Source organism: Entelurus aequoreus, linkage group LG26 (genome assembly GCF_033978785.1).
Source record: "Entelurus aequoreus isolate RoL-2023_Sb linkage group LG26, RoL_Eaeq_v1.1, whole genome shotgun sequence".
Classification (NCBI taxonomy): domain Eukaryota; kingdom Metazoa; phylum Chordata; class Actinopteri; order Syngnathiformes; family Syngnathidae; genus Entelurus; species Entelurus aequoreus.
In genome coordinates this window covers 11,459,903-11,472,923 of record NC_084756.1, presented here as the reverse complement: position 1 = coordinate 11,472,923, position 13,021 = coordinate 11,459,903, and the positions used below count along the sequence as shown (strand labels likewise).

Sequence of the window (13,021 nt, the reverse complement as noted above, 5' to 3'; positions counted from 1 at the left end):
CTGTGTATTCAGTCGGGTTCCACATGCATAAGTTGTGCTGTGTCAGGAGCTCCGATGTTACTGGACCTCATCAAGCAAACCTTGTTAATAAATCTTGTTATCACCTGTTCTGGAAAGTGTTGAGGCCCGCCGGGACACACTGGACCCTCCACTGTCCATTCTGGTCGGGGTAAAGCACAAACTTGATGGGAGTCTCTACCTGGAGCTGCTTTTCGAGGGCGAACAGATGCTCCTTCCAGGGACATCCACCCTGAGAGAATACCAGCACCTGCCCGCTGGGATCTACCTGGACACATGAGAGGGCAATTGTATTGTACGGTTATGTACTGCTGTGTCCAATCAAGTTTCTGAACATCGACGCTCTCATGGCTAGGGATGGGGACCGAATCCGGTACTTTTTTAGCATCGACCAAATAACGCTGGTCCTACCGAGCACCGATTCGCGTAAAATCCAACGATGCCATGTTACGGTTCATTTTGTTGACTAAAAATGTACATCTTAGTTATCTCAGCAACCTATTCTCTCCTAGGGATGATGTTCATTAAAAAAATTATCGATATCGCTTCCATTATCGAATCCTCTTATCGAACCGATCGATTCCTTATCAAATCCCTGATCGAATCCAGATAGGTTGTTGTGTGTACACCTTGTGTGTGCACTGAGTTCCAAAAGCCATAGATGTTATGTGACTGGGCCGGCACGCTGTTTATATGGAGGATAGGCGGACGTGACTGAGGACAGCATGCGGACGTTAAAGGGTGAAGGTTTCAGGTGAGAGAGGACGCTAAAGGCAGTGAGCATATAGTGCTGATATACCTAATGTCAGATATACCTATTGAGCAGGTTAAAAAAGCAAAACTGCTTGGTGTGCTATTAGACAGTCAACTGTCATGGTCCGATCATATTGATGGTATTTTAATGAAAATGGGAAGAGGTCAGGAAGTCAGGAAGTGCTCCACCTTCTTGACATCCTCAACAATGGGTCAAGTCATACAGTCCTTGGTTTTCTGTCATCTTCATTACTGTCCTATAATACGGTCCGCTACGACTAAGTCTGACCTAAACAAACTGCAACTTGATGCAGTGTAGTCTCCTTATGTTCTTTAGAACCATCATGTTAGATCAATCACCAGATTACTTTTACAAACAGTTTTTAAAATCAACTAACACACATATTTATGACACTAGGAATGCCAGCAATGGCTATTTGGCACTTCCTGCTCCCAGGACCAATCTCCCCAAACATACAGTCATGTATAGATGTATGTCATTCTGGAATCGGTTGCCATCTCACATTAATCTCTCACAAAGTAAATTATCATTCAAGACAGCTTTGAAGATACACCTATTGCAGCTGCCCACATGACGTGTATTTTTAATACTGGGTTTAACTAGCTTTTTTATCTTATGTTGTATTTTTCCTTTGTATATTGGTAATGCATGTATTCTTTGTATTTTTATTTTGTATGCTCCTATATGGACCCCAGGAAGACTAGCAGTCGCTGTGGCGTCAGCTAATGGTGATCCATTCAATAAACAATAAACAATAGTGCTGCTACGTGCGTTGTAAATACAAAAATTGCCGCCAAACACATCACCAACATGGATGAGGTGCCGCTCACTTTTGACATCCCGGTGAAGCACACTGTGAAGAAGAAGGAGACAAGCACGGTAGCGAAGAAGTCGGCTTTTACTGTTGTGCTAGCTTGCTATTTTAATGGTCAGAAACTGCCACCTATGGTGATTTTCAAGGGGAAGACGCTGCCGAAAGAAAAGTTTCCACCTAGAGTCATCATTAAGGCATGGCGAAGGAACTCCAACCGCTGGACATGGATGTAAACAGGACGTTCAAAGTGAAGTTCTGAGCGTCATGGGAGCGATGGATGACAGACGAACACAGCTTCACGAAAACTGGGGGGCAGCGTCGGGCGAGTTACGCCACAATTTGTGAATGGATCGTGGATGCTTGAGCTAACGTGTCTGCTTGCACTGTTGATCGAGCTTTCGCAAAAGCCGCCATCTTTTCCGAGGAGCCCCACGGCAACGAGACTGACTTTGAAAATGACGAGACGGAATCTGGCGTGTTTGATGGAGAACTTGCCCAGCTGTTCATTTCGGACACAGAAGATGAGGACTTTGATGGATTTGTGGATGAGGATTGATCAAAAAATAATGTGAGTACATTGATAAAATACTTCAATAAAGTACAACCGAACTCAGCTTTGCTCCTGCTGCCTTTTTAAAACAGCGTCCATGCATGCTAGCGTATGTTTTAAGCTAGCGTATGTTTTACCATGCCTGCGCCCAAAAATACGCTGCGCCTTATTTATGCGTTAAATACAGAAATAGCACCCGTAACTGACACGGCGCCTTTTAATACGGTGCGCCCTATGGTCGCGAAAATACGGTATAGTGGCCTCGATAACGGGAAGCGGTTCTCAAAAAGGGATTTGAATCCATGGAATCAGTTCTTTTCTTATCGAAGCATCGGGAGAACCGGTTTTCGAACATCATCCCTATTCTCTCCTGACTACAATAGGACACTAACGAATCAAAACCAAACCACAACGTTGACTAAGACAATGACGAAATCAATGGACAATTTAGTCAACGAATAAAAACAAGACGAAAATGTTGAGAAAAGAGGAATTCCAATCATATTTAATTTTGTCATTAGGCAGGTGGGACAACTTTTGAATCTATCCAATCACGGAGGGGATCCAATTAGAACTACTGTCTTTGTAAGGCACAGTGTTTTGATTGTTCACAGAGAAAACATAACTGTATTGTTACAAACCTTAATACAAAATATGTCTTATTCACCTGAAAGAAAGAGAAGAAGAATTATGGATGCACTTCCCCTTTTCCGCAATAGACAACAAGACAGGTTGGCTTGATTTTCTCTGGTAAAAATACAACCAACTTGAAGCGTCGTCTGCAGGCTAATCTTTGGGACATCTTTGCAACAATTAGTAGGGCAGAAACTAATATTTGAAAATGACTCATACTGTACTGAATTACTGTTACTATTAAAGACTGAGCAAGAGCAAAACCGCTTACTGTACCACTACTTCACTTCCACTTTTGGCTTTCCCTGTCAGAGATCTAAAAATAAATATTTACTATTATATTTTATTTAAAAATATATTTTCAAATAAATTGTATTTGTTTTATTTGTAAATTGTATAGACTGTAGTTACCTGCCATCAGTTTGCAGTTTTTGCATTTTATTCACATACAGTTAAAAAATACAGTTACAAAATAACCTTAACCTCAAAATGGACATACGTACTAAACGGTGGTTATTTTGTACCCTTACACCCCTAATAACATGGTATAACTAATCATATACTGGTTGTAATTGCGCAACATTTAGCAGGTGCTCTGACAGCTGTGTACCTTATGTCGCTCGCTGATAGCTTCTTCCACGACCTGGCGTGCTGGCAACCAAGATGACTTGTAGAAATCCAAACGGTCCAGAAACTCCTGTCCAACCATTGCCATAGCCTTTTTGAACCCCTCCTGGAGACATTTGGTATGAACACAGTTACTTTTATGCAATAAAAATTGTTCCACTTTCTACTTGTGGCCACTTTCTGTTGTTAACACAGGGAAAGAACTGACGAGCAGTTACTGCTCGGGCATTAAAATTAGAATTGCTTCTTCACACCATTTTTTGACAATTGTGTAATTCAATGTAACTTTGCAGGTTCAAAATAAACAAAATAATAACAGTCTTAATTCAAAACAAGTCTGGCAAAAACAAAATGCTGTTTCAGGCACTGCGTTTCATCTCCTCCACTTGAATGTATGCAATTTCTGTAGAGGCTTGCACTGCAGGGAATAGGAAAATCATGAGCTTTAAAAAGCAGGGATGGAGGAAATAAGAAGGCATACTATTGTTACAAACAGTTTCTATTCTGTTGAGTCTTGGCAGGCATTTTTCAATTAAATACTGTATGATCGCTGCATCCCTGCATGAGCTGCCCAAAGAGTGGGGCCTACGCTATTAAGGCTGCAGCTAACAATTATTTTTCTATCGATTAATCTATATATTATTTTTTTCGATTAATCGGTTAATCTATAGATTATTTTTTTCGATTAATCTATAGGTTATTTTTCCTTTTACCGATTATTTTTTTATTCAAAATGAAGATGAAAAAATAAATGTAGGCTCGTTTTTTCAAAAGGCATGGCTTTTATTTACAAAAAAAAAGAAGTATGGCCACTCAGTCAACATTGACAACAACATGACTAAATATTCTGTAACAATGTAAACATTTAAAACTTTTAACATTTAACAAAATTAAAAGTAGCTTATTTGCTTTTTAATGTGCAAATATAAAAGTCAACATCCAGTGCAAATCTTAATATTCTGCGATAGTATAAGCATTTCAAAAGTAAAAGTATTGCTTATTTTGCTTTAAAATGTGCAAAAATAAAGATAAACATCCAATACAAAAAAGTGCAAAACGAAATATTCTGTAACAACAGTGTAAACATTTCAACAAAAGTGAAAGTATTGCTTATTTGCTAAAATGTGCAAAAATAAAGATAAACATCCAATACAAAAAAGTGCCAATCTAAATATTCTGGAGCACTGTAAACATTAAGTATTGCTTTTAAAATGTGCAAAATAAACATCCAGTCCAACACAGTACACAATAAACAATTCTACTCATTCCAGTGAGTGACTAACAGTTGTAATGAAGAAAGGTTAGCATGTGTACATGCTCTGGTTCTTTTCTTGGTTACAATATTCCCAGCAGCTGAAAATAGGCGCTCAAAAGGGTAGAGGTAATTAGCCTTCACCTCAAGCCAGGACTGCGAGTGACCTGAGCTGCAGTTTAAGTTTCTAGAAGGTCAACGGGCTCATAGTGATGTTACTAGTAGTTGACTGGGAGGTGTTTATTATCATTTGGGGAGAGTCCGCTGCCTGATGCTCACCTGCTAAACACCTATCTGCTCCACGCTGAAGCGCTGACTACATGCGCTCTGAATACACACTGCTGATTGAGTAACGCTCTGAATACGCACTGCTGATTGGCTGATAATGCTTCGTATGTACCAATCAGATGGTTGTGTGGGTGGGACAATGCTGCGTGCTGAGACAGAGGCAGACGGAGCAAAGCAGCTTGTTAACACTTTAGCTTTAGCTTAGCAACTCGTTCGGTACACCCCCGTACCGAACCGAAAGCCCCGTACCGAAACGGTTCAATACAAAACACGTACCGTTACACCCCTAGCAGATACAAATGACACATTCATGTTTTTGTGTAATGATGACAACGTATGCTCGATTGACTAGTTGATGGTTTTCTTTTCAAATGTTCGTTCATAGCCGTTGTGCTGCTATGATAGGCCATCTCCGCTCGACACAGTGTGCATACAACAACATTATTAGGCCGTTTATTGAAATACTCCCACACTTTTGACCACTTTTGGCATGCTTTTCCCCCCTCGCTCGCACCGCTCGCATCGTCTGGTTTGATCGTCTGCTTTGCGCTTCGCCATGACGGTAGTGTGACGTAAATATGCGACGCATCGACGCACAAAAACGGCGTCGACGTATTTACGTAACCGATGACGTCGATTACGTCGACGCGTCGTTTCAGCCTTATACGCTATTGAAGAAAATTACTATTGCTTCAATTAGATTTGTGTGAACTGAAATGGCACAAAACAAACAGGCCACTCTGGACCCCAGAGAAAGGGGCCAAACAATGGAAAAATGTCTGTTGACACAGTTGACATACTGTATATAAGTAGGGTTAAAGGTCTCTTGTGACACGACGCTCACTAACACGTGCCATTTCCCTGCGGGCATTCCATGTCTGCACTAATGAGAAAGCGGAAAGTAAAACTATCGGAGCTATGTGGGTCCCAGTTGCTGAGTGCACCACACAAACAATAATTACCTTGAAGGGTTAGTTTAACGTTTATACACAAAATAGTAAAGGGGAACTGAACTTTTTTTAAATTTATTTTGTCCATCATTCATGTAAGACAAGAACACACATGTTTTTATTTTTCTATGCATTCCAACTAGTAAACGTTAACAAAAGTTAGCTAGCAAAGTAGCCAATGGGAGTCGATCTGTTCCGCCTATTAAGCGCTCTAAAAACCTCCATTAATGTTTTATATACACTACCGTTCAAAAGTTTGGGGTCACCCAAACAATTTTGTGGAATAGCCTTCATTTCTAAGAACAAGAATAGACTGTCGAGTTTCAGATGAAAGTTCTCTTTTTCTGGCCATTTTGAGCGTTTAATTGACCCCACAAATGTGTAGGGTTGGGTATCGTTTGAATTCGAACGATTCCGATTCCGATTCCGATTCTTTGTTTCGATTCAGATTCCTGGCGATTCCGATTCTTTTAAGAGGCAGGGTCAAAAAAAAGTTTAGGATATTTTAAATGAGCTAGCTAACCTACAGTCTTTCTGAATGAAATAGTCTGACTTCTCCATCAATTTTAATTCTATTAACTTTTTATGAACTTTACTATAAATTCCTCACAGGGCTGTTTTCAACTAGAATATAAATATGAAATCTATGAACTTGAATATAAATATTATAAATTATGAATACATTTTCCCAGGGGTACACTTTCCTCAAGAGAGCTTTATTTTTGAAAACCTCATGAAAACCCATTTACACACACAAGTGTATGATGCTGCAGGAAACCTCATGAAAACACATTTACACACACAAGTGTATGATGCTGCAGGTACTTAAACATGTTACCGTGCTCCCGCTGATGGGCTAACCTGGTGCAGAAAAGCAAATAAACAATAAGAAACAACTTGCAAAACCCAGTCCAGATTAGCAGCAGGTACAGTATAAAATCAGAGACAGTTCTTGTTTAGGAAAATGACCATATCCGCCTTCTCAGGCAGGATGCGTGAGCGTTCTGGACAGATAGTGTCTCCTGCTGTGGAAAATACACGTTCGCTGGGTGTGGAAGAAGCTTGAACGCATAAATAGGAGAAAGTGCGATCTGACAGCAAAGGATAAGTCTTTTGTTGGTTCCACCGGACCACCACCATGCAGCAGGGTGGTCAGACATAAGTATCGGTGGAACGTCCTGGTACATCTGCAGCTCTCTCTCCACTCGTTTCTTGATGGACATGGAGCTCTGTTATTTCGCGGTTATTTCATTTTTTTTTTGTAAAGTAAAGCCACACTTTCCACCGCCGACACCCGCTATCCATGCTTGAGCTTGACGGACTCGCTCGGCTATGCTAACACTTCCGGCGGTGGGCACTTCTTCGTTGGTGCTCAGCGGCTTCTTCTTCCGGTTTGGCGGACATATTTTTATTTTTTTTTCCGGTCGGCGGACTGGGTATCGAAAATAGGAATCGAAATTTAAACTTTTGAACGATACCGGGAGAATCGGAAAGTTAGTCCCGGTTCCAACCGATACTCGATACTCGATACCCAACCCTACAAATGTGATGCTCCAGAAACTCAATCTGCTCAAAGGAAGGTCAGTTTTGTAGCTTCTGTAACGAGCTAAACTGTTTTCAGATGTGTGAACATGATTGCACAAGGGTTTTCTAATCATCAATTAGCCTTCTGAGCCAATGAGCAAACACATTGTACCATTAGAACACTGGAGTGATAGTTGCTGGAAATGGGCCTCTATACACCTATGTAGATATTGCACCAAAAACCAGACATTTGCAGCTAGAATAGTCATTTACCATATTAGCAATGTATAGAGTGTATTTCTTTAAAGTTAAGACTAGTTTAAAGTTATCTTCATTGAAAAGTACAGTGCTTTTCCTTCAAAAATAAGGACATTTCAATGTGACCCCAAACTTTTGAACGGTAGTGTACACGTAAGTATATATGTATTGTATATGTATAACCGTTGTGTCCTTGGGCAGGACACTTCACCCTTGCCCCCGGTGCCACTCACACCGGTGAATGAATGTTGAATGAATGATAGGTGGTGGTCGGAGGGGCCGTAGGCGCAAATTGGCAGCCACGCTTCCGTCAGTCTACCCCAGGGCAGCTGTGGCTACGAAAGTAGTTTACCACCACCAGGTGTGAATGAATGATGGGTTTTTAACATGTAAAGCGACTTTGGGTACTTAGAAAAGCGCTATATAAATCCCAGGTATTATTATTATTATTATTATTATTGTAGTAACAGGCCCATTCATGGCATGTAATTACGTATTTTGGTCATTTTAAGCATACAGCGGCGTATTAATTTCAAAGACGCATCAACAGTTGTCTTTCATATTTCATGAAAGACTACAAAGATTAGTTTGACACAAATGATGATTCAGAACCTTATATTTTGAGCCCTAATGTAGGGAGGATGAGCTACAAGTTTTAGAAGGTGTGTGCTAAACAAATTAAGCTTTAGTGAAACACTTTGTATCATGCAAGGAGTTCAGGAGCTCTGTGCTCTTGTGTCATCCTTTTGTGTTCCTGGTGTTTTTTTTGCCTTTTGGTTCGGGGCCCTTTGGGACTGTGCGACAAGGGGTGGCACTTTTGTGACTTCTGCGGTGCTTTTTTGTGAACTTCTGGATCTGCCTCCCGAGAGCCTTTTGGCCATGGAGACCAGCTGCTGGGTCTCTGCCACACCAGAGTCCGTTTGGAGAGACTGGAGGAAATGCGGATGAAGAGACGGGGCTGCGGAGCTGGCGCTGAGCGCCGGGACGGACAAGCTTCACAGTGTCTTGGCTGAATGAGCAGGTATCGGACACCTCGGTCTCCTTGGACGAATCCTCGCTCATCCATGCGGACTGGACACTGGCCGAGAGTTAGTGGGCGGCCGAGGGTGGAGTCGGCTCTCTTGGTTGCTTTGTTGGGTCTGCTCTTGTCTCTGGCCAAGCAGCAGACGATCGCGTGGAACACGGCAGAGGCCACCACAGTGTATACGTTTCTTTTTGTTATTTTTACTTGTGTAGACAGCTGGTTGCATCAGCTATGCTCTTTTAATGTATTTAACGTCCTTTAGGTTCTTTGATGTGTGCTATGGCTATGAGGTTGGTTTTTTTTTGGGCCTCAGTCTGGACCTCCTTTCCAGGGGCCCAGGTTTTTTTTTTTTTTTTTCCTCAACAACACCCCTCCCGGCCCCCAGTGTTTACCTGTTTCACACCTTTTTTGTAAGTGGCGCCGTAACCCGTCAGCAATCCTGTTCTGTCTCCCTGTTAATGTTTGTCTGATCTTGAATGGGATTGTGCTGAAAATCTTAATCTCCCCTCTGGGATTAATAAAGTATTTCTGATTCTGATTCTGATTCAGCAGTATTGCTAAATGCTAAACAAGATACACAATCTACAAGCATAAAACAATCACTTGTTACAATGTTTGTTTTCACTAGGATGCTGACTGATGGGATGTTCATACTGTATCTTCCTATAAAGATAAAGAATTCATCACAATCTTGACGCAAGCAAAAAAACAACAACAAATAAAAGTGCCGCAAACGAGCGTCTTTTCGTGTCTTTCTCGCGATCTTTAGATATAGGTTGAATGCCAAAGTTGACCATTTTCTGGATTTTGATCGTACGTCCATATTTAGTAGGAAAGCCCCCGCAACTTTCTGTACAGCTTCACTGTTCTCTTGGACTCTGGCTTGCATGCCGTCATATAAAGGGCTGATCAGTGATGTCAGCTTCTCTGGACAGCTAAACTTCTGAAAAATCTTCCACAGACCGGTCCAGGTCACAACATCAAAGACCTTGATAAGGTAAATCGTCAGTGTAAGCTGTGTGGCTGTTGAACAAGTACGCCTTGCTGTCTTTTATGTGTGCAAGTCAAAGCTGCATTCAACATGTGGCCGAGCAGGAATACCTGCTCGAGTGGACTGCAGAAGGCGCTAAAAGCAGTGCCATCACGCCCTGGAATTCGGGAGTCTCCCGAAAAAATTGTGGGGGTAGGCAAGTATGACGCATACATGCGTCACTAATTTAAAACTCGCGGGCCGCACTATCATTAAAATTTCATATTAAGGTTGTGGGCCGGGGCGTGTGTCTGAGACCCCTGGTTAAAACATAGCAAAAATAGCTTTGCATGCAGTGTTATTTCATTTTAAATTTTCAAAAGAGTTTTGTGGCTCCCATTGTTTTCTTTAATTTGTGAAACTTGTCAAAATGGCTCTTTGAGTGGTAAAGGTTGCCGACCCCTGGTCTAGCATGTGCCACTGCCTTGATCGAGGATGCATCCTTGAGTTCTTGTATTTGTGCACTTGCTGGAAAATGATGTTGGTGATAGAAGGTTTATACTGAGCACACAGTGGTAGCAGCATCAGTCCATTGGAGTTGCACTTGCCATGGGGCCCTAAGATATTCAGAAAAAACGGTGTAGTCAGTTCCATATTATGCATTAAAATGTCCAAGGATGATGAGCTTGTCCTTGCTGTTGACTTCTAAGAAAACACGATTCAGATCCTTATAGAAAGCTTCCTTGGTGTCGTCAGGGTTTGTCATGGCGGGAGCATAGGCGCTGATGATGGTGGCAAAGCAGTCCTTTGTGAGCTTGAGATTCAGGGTCATCAATCGATCAATGATCCTATGAAGTAGGCTGTCAAGCTGTTTTTTAAGCTTGGCGCAAATAGCAAATCCGACGCCAGAAGTCCTCGGGGCGTCGTCAGGCTTACCCATGCAGTAGAATGTGTAACTTTGACCAACTTTCTCTAGCTGTTTTCTCAAAGAATCTGAGAACCCCTAACAAGTGCTGGTCTGTCGCTGTGGGAGGATATGGGTACCATATCTACCCCTGTGTACAGTGGACGACCATCGCCCCACAGAGTCATGGCTAAGAACTCCCAGGAGCATCCTCTTGCCTGTTCCCGTCACAATTTCTGCATCACCGTAGGGCTTGAACACTGTTGGGTATTGTGCGATGCCAAGCTTGTTATTCGGCGACCTGTATGCCTGACCAGCACATGAGTTTTTAAAGTGAAGAAGAGGTGTGCAAAGCCTTCTCCACCCTCTCGCCTATTAATGCTTAATGTCTAACAGGTGCAGAAACTACAACATAAGACTGCCCCGGCAGGTGCAGCTTTTTTGTTTTGAGTATCCGTCTCCCAGGAAGACTTCCGGCCAAAGATGTTGAGTTCGTCCTACCCTGCTAGATTGCCGCCAATGGCTCGTCTGAGCCAGCGTCCTTTGGTGAATCTGGTTTTTGCTTCCACCAGCGTGTTTGGTGTCGTGTGGGAGAGCGGTTTGCTGATGTCAACATTGTGAATCGAGTGGCCCATGGTGGGGTTGAGGTTATGATATGGGCAGGCATATGTTATGGACAACGAACAAAGAAGTGCATTTTATTGATGGCATTTTGAATTAATTTAATTGAATAAAATTAACGGGGAAATTGGGTTAAGTTGTTGCAGATGTTATCTCAGCTCATTTTATTCATCTGCTTTGATAATAAGGTGTTTATATAAATAATATACAGTATCTCACATTGTACAGATAAATGAGTATGATCAAGTTCTCAATTAGAGGTGGCAATCTTTGGGCACCTCACGATTTGACTACGATTCCGATTCAGGAGCTACGATTCGATTAAAAATCGATTGTTGATGCATCTTTAAATTTAGATATTTTGATGCGGCTTTACATTTCTTTTCATTTCACTAAAAAATAGTTTATCACTTGCAACTTTAAAAAAACAGTGCATTTGTAATAAGAAAGAGTTACCGTAAATTAATTCTGACATTTATCAAATTAATGGAATTGTGTGCAAAACTGGAACATAAGTGCCCTAACATAAAAGGAGCTAGTCGGATCTCTCGGTGAGGTGACTCGCTGAGGTCAGCCAAATTTTAAAACGGTCTTCATTACTTTATTTGAAATAAATAAATCGATTATCGACGTTCACTAATTGAATGTCCGAATTACAATGCATCAAAAAAATTATTATTTCTCAATTTCAATATTAATTCGATTCAGGGGGGGTCGTAAGAAAAATGTCTGTCTCCCAGTGGGTTCATGACAGAAAATAATTGAGAAGCACAGGCTTCACAGGTTGGCAAAATATGCTTTTCTTTATTTTTCTCAAGCTGCTACACCTCACTGTGAAAACTACTGTTTTGGATGCACAAGTTTTGCTAACATCATGCATGACAAAGGTTTGAATTCAACGTTTTGTTTGACTTTTAAGGAATATTTGTCCAAAACATTTGGGCAGAACTCCTAATTTTACGACATTTGGTGTGTTTTGGGGATAGATTGAAATTACTTTTAGCTATTGCAGCACTAGAGGTTCTGACTAGAGGTGGGGATAATAATCGATTTTTAGACGCATCACAATTCAGACATGGACGATTACAAAATCGATTAGTAAATGTCAATAATTGATAATCGATTTCCTTACTGTAAAAACAAGTAATCCAGACAGTTCTAAAATTTGGCTGACTGCAGCCAGCCACCTCACCGAGTGATCCGACCAGCTCCTTTATTATAGGGCACTTATGTTCCAGTTTTGCACACATTTTCATTAACTTAATAAATGTGATGGGAATTATTTTAACTGTGTATTACAAATGCACTGTTTATAAACAAAATGCAAGTTCTAAACGTGTATTTAGTTAAACGAAAATAAATGTAAAACTGCATCAATATACATAAATTAAAGATGCATCAATAATTGATTTGTAATCGAATTGTAGCTGCTGAATTGTAATCAAAATCAAATCTTGAGGTGCCCAATGATGCCCACCTCGAGTTCTGACTGCCTACTTATTATGCTGAACATATAGCATTTCTGTCACAAAATGGATGGATGCACACTACAAAGCACACACACAAACCTCAGTGTCCTGGCTCCTGCTGTTCCAGCGTGGATTCAGGTAGCCGACACGTGCGCTCAGCATGGTGGAGATGGCATAGCGCGCCTCACTGTCACACTGTGAAATGCCGTTGTCTACGGCATCCACCTCCTCCACAAAGTTCTCGTAGAGCTGCCAGGATGTGAATAAATGTGTGAGAGATCAATCTGTGATGAGAGGCATAATCAGCAGTTTTATGTTAATGCACCTTGTCTCCATTTTTAAGA

At 41.3% G+C, this 13,021-nt stretch overlaps 1 protein-coding gene across 2 annotated transcripts in view; it reads right to left on the bottom strand.

Moving 5' to 3' along the window:
* Nucleotides 1–13,021, bottom strand: part of myg1 (myg1 exonuclease) — a 69,960-nt gene that overhangs the window by 29,383 nt on the left and 27,556 nt on the right. The window contains exons 4-6 of one of the 2 annotated variants that reach the window (XM_062037645.1): nucleotides 12,777–12,926; nucleotides 3,401–3,523; nucleotides 105–286 (exon numbers count right to left, since the gene is read on the bottom strand). In XM_062037645.1, the coding sequence (XP_061893629.1) occupies nucleotides 105–286; nucleotides 3,401–3,523; nucleotides 12,777–12,926 (455 nt within the window). Of the gene's footprint in view, nucleotides 1–100; nucleotides 287–3,400; nucleotides 3,524–12,776; nucleotides 12,927–13,021 lie in introns of those variants that run through there. The other variant, XM_062037646.1, reaches the window with a different exon arrangement.